Raw genomic sequence first — 8882 nt, forward strand, 5'->3', positions numbered from 1 at the left:
ATTAGTCAATGGTTGAACAATTATTATCAAACACAAACGAAATGTTACAGTACTACTACAGTGCTGTGTGCTTTTTGGATATCCAAAGTTTGAGCAACAAACACACCCTAAAGAACTCGTGCAATTCCCCGTCCCAGTCACAGCATAGCATAGCCCACCGAGCCATAGGAGACTCGAGAGGATCCAGATCTCAGTAGGCCATTGTCAGGACAGCGAGATAAAAGGGAGCGAGGACTGAGACACGGCCTCTCAAGCAGAACTGCAGAGATGAGAACGGTCAGAAGGACTCCAGCAGACGAGACGTGAGAGTGAGCATGTGACCCTCTCTGTCTCTCTCTCTTCCCTTCTCGTCTTCTACAAGAAGCCACAACACCACCAAACAGCAGAAGAGAATGAGCATGTGAGCCTCTCTGTTTCTCTCATTCCCTTCATCACCCTGCTGGTTTCCCTCTTCCACCTCTGGCCTTGGCCATGGCGTCCAGCGCCTCCCGGTTCATCAAGTGCGTCACAGTGGGGGACGGCGCCGTGGGAAAGACCTGCATGCTCATCTGCTACACCAGCAACAAGTTCCCCACTGTAATGCTAAGGCGTCCTCTCTTCTTCCATGTCTATATATGTTCAACATCCACTTATTGTAGTAGAGATTCGGAATCTTTTGGATTCTTTTGGATTTTTTGGGATTTTCTTGGTGATTCTCTTGGGAAACTCGTTATGATAACTAGCTTGTGTTTTACATTTTGCAGGATTACATACCCACTGTCTTCGATAACTTCAGTGCAAACGTGGTAGTCGACGGTACCACGGTGAATTTGGGCCTTTGGGATACTGCAGGTACTTTCAAACTTACTTTTTTGTTAATGAACTTGCAGAGCTTGTACAGTTTTACTTCAATTTAGATTTGCAGTTGGTGATCTTGATAATTTGGACATGAACTGTTTGCAGGGCAGGAAGATTACAACAGATTGAGGCCACTGAGCTACCGCGGAGCAGATGTGTTCGTGCTCGCCTTCTCGCTTGTCAGCCGAGCTAGCTACGAAAATGTTATGAAGAAGGTGCATTTCTCATTTTTGATTAACTGGTTCAAGAATTCAATTGCGGTTCCGTTTTCAACTAATCTTGTTACGGATGACACAATTTTCCGAGTTTCAGTTTGTTGTACTAATGTCCTTGTTTTTCATTCAGTGGCTACCGGAGCTTCAGCATTATGCACCGGGTGTCCCCATAGTGTTGGCCGGAACTAAATTGGGTGAGTTGTGTGACAACGATATGTTTCCATTCTATATTTGTGTGAAATAATGGGACTACTCAGGTGTACATTCTGTCTAGAAGACTACCTTGACAACTTGTTGGTGACCCTAGTGGTGGTTAGGACATATTTGTCATTGCATTGCTGGGATTGTGTTAGCTTTTAGTTTGCCAAGGAACCATTTGTAGTTTGGAGGGACTAGATTGTATTAAATTAGTTTTCTCTTTGTATGTTTAATAGATAATACTTTGTGAGCATAGAGGCAGCTGCCCCACCAATTGATATGGCTCAGTCTCAGCCATTATATCAGCACCGGGTGCCTAAGATAGAGCTACATCACCCTCAGCCCTCCGGTTACATCGCCCAATCTCAGCGCTGAGCCCTCCAGTGTTAATCTGATGGCTGAGGTTGAGCTATGTCCGTGGGTGGGCAGCTGCCCCTATGCTCACTAAATCCACTCTCATGTTTGAATGCATCAAAGCATTAAGTATAAATGAGGTGCATGCATGGAGCATGGTTAGACAAGTGGTTCATGGAAGGTTCACATTGAGCCTTGATTCTATTCTCTAATAGAGTTTCTGAATGCTTAACAAAGCTGTCTATCCTGAATCCATCATTCCGAAGCACAACTAATTTATCTTCAACCACAATTTGTTAAAAAAAGATGTTATTTTGATTCAATACCAACATACTACTTTGTCATCTATCGTTTTTGTCCATGTTATTTCCCAAAGATAATTGGTTGTTATCAATCATTTTGCCCCATTATATAGTTCAAATACTTTCAATTTTTTAAATGTGTATAGTTCTAGCATTTTACATTAAATTAACTGCTGAAAAGAATGCTTTTGTAGAGTTTGTAAAGAGTCCCAAGGGATCCTCCACTGAGTTTATGTGATCAACTTAAAACCTTCCTTCTCAATAAGTGATAATGAATTGTATTAGTTGTAGTCTCAGGTTCAAATAGAAGAAACTGGAGTTGAAAAATAGAAACATTATTCTGCCTCTACGATTTTTTTGTATCACCTGGAAATGCCAGGCATCCTTTTCGTCTAATTGAAGTTTCTTTTTCATGTTTGCTTGTCTGGTTCTCATTTCTTTATTATGTTGTTAGTGTAGGCTTTCTTATATTTCAACTTATTCTTAAGAAGTTAGCATCTTACACACAGTTGTATTATTTGCAAAAGAGGATTCTTGATTAAAAGATTGAGTTTTGTTTGAGTGGATTATAACTTTTTGTGAAAGAAGTTAGTATCTTACACAAAGGAATATATTGTGTACAGATCTTCGTGAAGACAAGCACTACTTACTTGACCATCCTGGCGCAGTACCTGTTACTACAGCACAGGTCTTATTCCTTGTTCCCATGCTAACTGCTGAGGACTGGAGAATTGCAGCAGCTGAACTTTGTCATAATTTTAGCAATTTTGAGATACAAATACCTCTCATCAGTATCTTATAGGTTTGCCCTTTCCTTTCTGCCTCACCTTGCAGGGGGAGGAACTTCGCAAGCACATTGGCGCAACTTGTTACATCGAGTGCAGCTCAAAAACTCAGCAGGTCAGTTGCTCTGGTTCAATTCCTGTGCAACTCTTTTGGGGTCTCTGGGGGCTTAAGTATTTATCCCTGCTGTGCTGTGGTCCATCTGTTAACCCCAGACTATGTTTCTGATATGTACATAGAATGTGAAAGCTGTGTTTGATGCTGCCATCAAGGTAGTAATCAGGCCTCCAACGAAGCAGCGAGAAAGGAAGAAAAAGAAAGCACGGCGAGGATGTTCAATATTGTGAGTAACTTCTTGATAGATGTTTTATCTGATATTAGTGTTCTCTCTGAAAATACTTTGCGAAGATAAAGCTTTCTTTGGTTTCCCAGTAGGACTTACTTTGACCTAACAACATGTGAAGCTATGAAGCTTTTATGTTAAGCTGGAATTGGGGCATTAGCATGGTGCCTTGTAGACCACTACTAAAGTTAGGAAGTCCTTTTTTGCTCATGTCTATGTACTCATTTTCTTGTCCAAAGGTGAAAAGTTGCTTCAGATAATCAGTAGTACATCAATTTATGATCGCTTGGAAAATCATACTCAAATTCTCTGAAGTATGTTCCATCGCAATAATAGTGCACACACCATCTCTTTGGATTTCAGTTTATAGATTGTAAATGTAGAGTAAACTTTTCTTTTCTTTGTTGCAGTTGCAGCCGTATCATGCACACAAGGAGACTAGGATGCTTCTAAGTGATCGAAGGCCTTCTTCGACGATCACGTAGGTTTCTAAGATGATTCGAGATCATGTGTAGCTTGTCTCCAAGTTTCAAAGTGCTTGTTGCGCTTGCGCACTTGTGCTGGTAATGTGTATATTTAGTCTTTACCAATTGACTTTTAGGAGATATATTAAGTACTTTGTTTATGTACCATTGGCTCATAATGAGCTAGGAAGTTCAATACATACTAAGAAGTAACAATATTTTTTGTGATGATTTTCTTTTAGTTTCTCACAAAGTTATGTTATCTTCTCTGTCCCACGGTAGGACTAGCATGTCTCTCTGCCATGCCCCATGGTATGCCCGCCTTCCAAGCGAAGTGTCCACCAACCACCCTGAATTATCCACCTTGTGTCTTGCGAACTATTCGGCCTTGATCCGTTTCTGCATGAGGGGGACGCCCGAAGCAATGTTGGCTGCAAAGTATCTGCCAAAGCAACAATGACGACAAGGCATCCGTCAAAGACAAGTGACAATGACAAAGTATCTGCTGCGAAGGACCAGACGAAATCGGAACACCAAGCAAGCTGGATAGGCCATTGTGAAGAGGAGCTTGAAGCACACATAGGCAGAGGAAGGAGCAACTCCTGTGAGAGTAGCAGGAGATGGGCTGCAGATGTGGTCTAACGATGCCTTCAGGAAGGACATTGACATCCGATAAGCACACGAGTAGGTCTTTCGACTCTAGCCTACCCTCGATAGACAGAAACTTCGACGACCCCTTCGAGAAGGTAGCCTAGGTAGCCTATGCCACCGCCGCCGGTCCGGAGAGCCTTTTGAGCACCAACAGAAAAACACTATTGTCGAACTCTCATCTAACATGTACACCATAACCGTGTATAGCCCCACTTGCCACCAACTCGCACCGTAACAGCAGCCCGAGGTCACGTCACAAACGCTACTTCTCTCTTCTCGTGTTGCTAATTTTTCATCAGCATTTACAACGTCCTATTGCCCCCGATAGCTTCGCTGTGTGCATAACCCTACCACAACTCTTGCGACCACACTGTGCTGTCTTATAATGTTGATCCAGTCGACAAGTCTTGACGATCACCAGATTGTTCACCCTCAACGCACTGCTTTGGATTCATTGAGGAACCCACTAATCATAAGGCGGATTATGTCTAGGGCCGCTCTAGGCATGGAAAAAAAAACCCCCACGTACACGGTTTAGTTTTTTTTTTTTTTGGGACGGTTTAGTTTTTTTTGGCCCAACCCACAATGGTGATATCGTTCCATCCACCCATCAAAGGCCGAGCGCCGGCCCAGGAAAATAACTCCCAACGGACTTCTCAGTCCCCCATCGGCCCTGTCGCCCGTGGATCATCGCCCTACGCGATGCGTATGTATGACAGGACACGGTGACTGCAGACAAGAGTCGCTGTGCACAACTGCTGAGTATCTCGTTTTCTCAACAAAAAAAAAAAAAAAAAACTGCTGAGGATCTCGTTCCCACAAGACCCCCTCGCCCAGTTGTCCATCTGTGCGGTGTGCGAGCGAGCAGTGAGCAGCGCCGCAGCTGATTCGCTGAGGACGCGGAAGAAGGGTGGCCGCGGCGTGGGCGAATCAAGGCAAGATGTGGAGGCGTGGGTCTGGTGGGCTGTGTCGCCGGCGCGGCCAAGGGGGGGGGGGGGTGGGGTGGGGGGGAGACTGAGGAGAGCCTAGGTGTAAAAATTGATGAGCTTTCGTCACTGGTATCATCTCCTCGCTAACCTGTTATGTACTGCTCCACAAGCAATTGTATGTCCAGCGTATGCTAACCCTTTAAGGTAGAGACGGTCTATAGCGGCTGCCATAAGGCTCCAATAAACCAGCTGCCTCTATAAATGTATTTTCATATACGGCTGGTATTACTGGAACCGAGAAGAAAAGAATGGAGCATTAGGCTACCTCCTAAAATTTGCAAACCTAAAGGGAGAAGGTGTTGATATTAACTCCTTTGGTGGAGGAGATTCTGAAAGGTAATAAATGCTATTACAAACTTCTTTTTTGAAGTTTCAACGGTAGATTAGTGCTTAATTAGGGTTTTGATTTTCTCTCTCTTGTACGATGGTTGAGGCATTTATGGAATGAAATTAGATCAAATCTTTGAAGGTACTAGAATAAATTTAGTAGGGGAATAATATTCTATCCTTATTTAGTCGCCATGTCTTGATTTTAATGGTCTATTATTTAGTTTTTAAGTAGGGATTAGATTTGGTTCTAGATTTAGAATTGGGATTAGGATTATTTTTATTATCAACATTCATATTATTTTGTTTTAAAAAATAGGATTAAGTTTGCATCAACAATAATCGGTACAATATTAATTGGTATGAATTATTTCTTTAAAAATGTTCATTATAATTAAGAAGTAAAAACTAATTAATTGTTTCATTAGGGGCTAATCGAATATACAAATGTAATAGCTATGTATGTCTTTTGGACAATGAATTGTTTTTTAAGTGTGAATGGTCTCCCACAGTTATATTGTTACATACTAATATTCTTGTTATTGTTACTTTATACTCTCTCCATTGTAAATTATAAGTCATTCCAAGAATCTTGGAGAGTTAAAACATCTTAAGTTTGACCAAAATTATAGAGAGAATTACAAATATTTATGACATCAAATAGGTATACTATAAAAATATAATTAATGAAGAATCTAATGATACTTAGTTGGTATCATAAATGTTATTACCTTATCATATAAATTTGGTGAAAGTTGAGATTATTTGAATCTCCAAGAAAGTTGGAATGACTTATAATTTGGGATGGAGGGAGTATCAATTAATTTTTTTTACTTTGAACATTGTCGAAAAAAGATGGACTATAGAAACTCACGGATGTATGATTTATTATGGTAAAACTAGGTTTCCATGCTGACGTGGATAGATTTATTGAAGCAGCAGAGAAGTGTGCAATGACCTAGAAAAAAGCAAGATTTGTTGTCCATATTGTGACTGCAAGAATCTTCCGGCATAAAAAGATGTGACTGTCATTATGGCCCCGTTCGCTGGTCTGAAACTTGGCTGAAAAACATTGTTTCGGCTGAATTGTTGTGAGAGAAAAACACTGTTTCGACTAAAAAAAGAAGCCGAATATGGGGTAAGCCAAACAGGGCCTATATTACACTGCTCATGCGAGGTTTGTGAAGGACTACACAGTTGGATCCATCACAGTGAAACGATTGTTAACGCTAAGCCAGAAGAACATATGGATGCCCACAATTACACGGACGCATGATTAGTTGAAATGCTGAAATGGGTGGCCACGAACAAGGTGGTGGTGGGTATGGTGAACGTGTTGTCAATCAAGATGATGGTGTTGGTGGAAATGACAGTGGATGTGTCAAGGACAAAGCTGATGGTGATTATTTGGAGAAAATGCTTTGGAACATTGGACCAGAGGTGTTACTCAAGAGCATGAAAGGTCATCAAAATTTGGAAATGGTAAAAAGGATAGCCAAGGAGACTTTGTATGGTGTTGAGAAGGTTTATTCGATATGTTGGATGGTGCTGCGTTTTGTGCTTGAGCTATGTGGGAACCGTGATGCCTAAGAGGGGGGGGGGTTGAATTTGGATTTCTAAAAACTAACGGCCTCTAATTCTACTTATCAAAACCTATCCAAAATTTCTATCTAAATGTGCATCTAGATTTTGCTAAGCGTGTTGCTATCTCTATCAAAAAAAAGATATGCAACCTAGGTTCCAATCTTATCAATTAGCCTAGCAAGCTAAACTAGTAAAATAAGCACACAACCTAGGAAAGCATGTAAAGTGTGGAAGCTTAAATGGGATAGAGATTCAAACTCCCGTTGACGATGATATTTTTCCTGAGGTATTAAGAAGCTCACGCTTCTTCTAATCCTTATTGGAGCCTCTCACAAGGGCCAAGCTTCTGATATGTGGGGTCACTCCTAGCCTCTCAGCCTCGCTGGGAAACACGGGGGGAGAGGCCGAGGGTTTCCCAAAGGGCGGTGACTGAGCTATGGCGTAGGAATGAACAAGCGAGGGTAAAGGAAAGCAAGGTGAAGGAAAAAGGTGGATTAGATGCCCATTAACTTGTTAGGAAAAGATTTAGCCGGCTTCTTACATGAGCGCCCTGAGTATTTATAGATCACACCCGGAGGCAAGGTGAATTACATTAGGGTTAAACCTAGGAGGGCACGTGCTATGCACAATCCAAGGGTACAGTGGTAATCTTCTTCCTTTGGCCAACAACTCCCAGGCCTTATCCCCCTAGTGGGACCGACACCGCTATCGGGATGGTCCCCTCCTGTGGGGGCTAACAACACTCGTGTGCCTCTAGGTAGGGTCTGCCCATCGTTGCCACCCTCGCTGGCCTCTGACCGTGTTCTCCTGACATAGTTCACTCATGAGCGTGCCACCTGAACACAAGGAGAAGACACAATGGATAGGAAACCCTCGCAGCAAGGGTTAGTGCTTGCAGCGGGGTAAGTTAATTAGGCTGGCTGTGGGTCGAGGGTCAGGGGAGGAGCGGTGCCGGGGGGGGTCCTCCCCCCAACAGTAGCCCCTCGAGAGTCAGGCCTAGCGTGATCGGTCTAAGCAACGTAAATATTTGGGGAGGGGGTAGGCGGAGGTACTTAGTCTGTGACCCGGCCCAACAACACCCCATTTTGCGCTCGACCACTGCTAGGCTTTTGTTGTTTTTGGTTTAACTGGGCCTTGTTTGCGATTTGGTCTGGTGCACGATTGTTGGAGGCTGTTTTCCCACTCCTTTTTCCTCATGATCTGTTACGGTTGCTTGGCTCCTGTTTTCTTAGGATATGGGATGCCTTCGTTCCTTTGATGTGGGTGATGGCTAGCTATAAATAGTTGTGGTGAGTTTAGGGTTATTCATTGTTGCGCCTCTTGTTTTCTGGCTGCTTGCTGCTGCTGTGAGTGCTGAGCGAGGGTTGACTTTTTACGAGGGTTGCTTTTATGCGAGGGTCTGTGCTTTGCTGGCTTCCTCTGCCTCTTTGTGCTCGCTAAGATACTTATTGGTCGCTTGTGCTTGGGGGCCCTTTTGATTTTGGTTTTGCTAATGAGTTTGCTGGCTGCTTTATTTTGTAGTTCAATGGCTCATGTGAAGAGAACCGCGAAGCCTGTCGATGGCTCGGATGTCGCTGATTCTACCTCTAATGTTGCCATGAGCTTTGAGTTTGGTCTTTCGAGGGGTACCTCGAGTGATTTGGGTGAGTTTGCGAAGGCTGGTTGGTTCACTCATGATTTTGTGAGGCCATTGGAAGGAGAGGTTGTTCTCGACCCTCATGATGACGTGGTTGTTGTTTACAAGGAGTTTTTCTTGGCTAGATTGAGGTTTCCTCTACACCCTCTTGTTGTTGGAGTGTTGAAGAGGTTCAATCTCAAGTTTCACCAGTTGAACC

The 8882-nt window shown here is 43.0% G+C and overlaps 1 protein-coding gene across 1 annotated transcript; it reads left to right on the forward strand.

Moving 5' to 3' along the window:
- The first annotated feature begins 237 nt into the window (after nt 1-237).
- Nucleotides 238-3724, forward strand: LOC136527281 (rac-like GTP-binding protein 4). Its single transcript, XM_066519947.1, has 8 exons — nt 238-576; nt 744-831; nt 943-1052; nt 1183-1246; nt 2530-2594; nt 2741-2806; nt 2929-3032; nt 3443-3724. The coding sequence occupies exons 1-8, from the start codon at nt 472-474 to the stop codon at nt 3483-3485; spliced, it is 645 nt and encodes a 214-aa protein (XP_066376044.1). The 5' UTR covers nt 238-471; the 3' UTR covers nt 3486-3724.
- The last annotated feature ends 5158 nt before the right edge of the window (nt 3725-8882 follow it).

This window comes from Miscanthus floridulus, chromosome 19 (genome assembly GCF_019320115.1).
Source record: "Miscanthus floridulus cultivar M001 chromosome 19, ASM1932011v1, whole genome shotgun sequence".
NCBI lineage: Eukaryota > Viridiplantae > Streptophyta > Magnoliopsida > Poales > Poaceae > Miscanthus > Miscanthus floridulus.

What these genes read in the sequence shown, in the direction of transcription:
- LOC136527281 (XM_066519947.1), top strand. Translation starts at nt 472, where the DNA reads ATGGCGTCCAGCGCCTCCCGGTTCATCAAGTGCGTCACAGTGGGGGAC. An exon ending in ACGAAAATGTTATGAAGAAG is followed by an intron (nt 1,053 to 1,182) that starts GTGCATTTCTCA and finishes TTTTTCATTCAG; the next exon opens with TGGCTACCGGAGCTTCAGCA. An exon ending in CGGCGAGGATGTTCAATATT is followed by an intron (nt 3,033 to 3,442) that starts GTGAGTAACTTC and finishes TCTTTGTTGCAG; the next exon opens with TTGCAGCCGTATCATGCACA.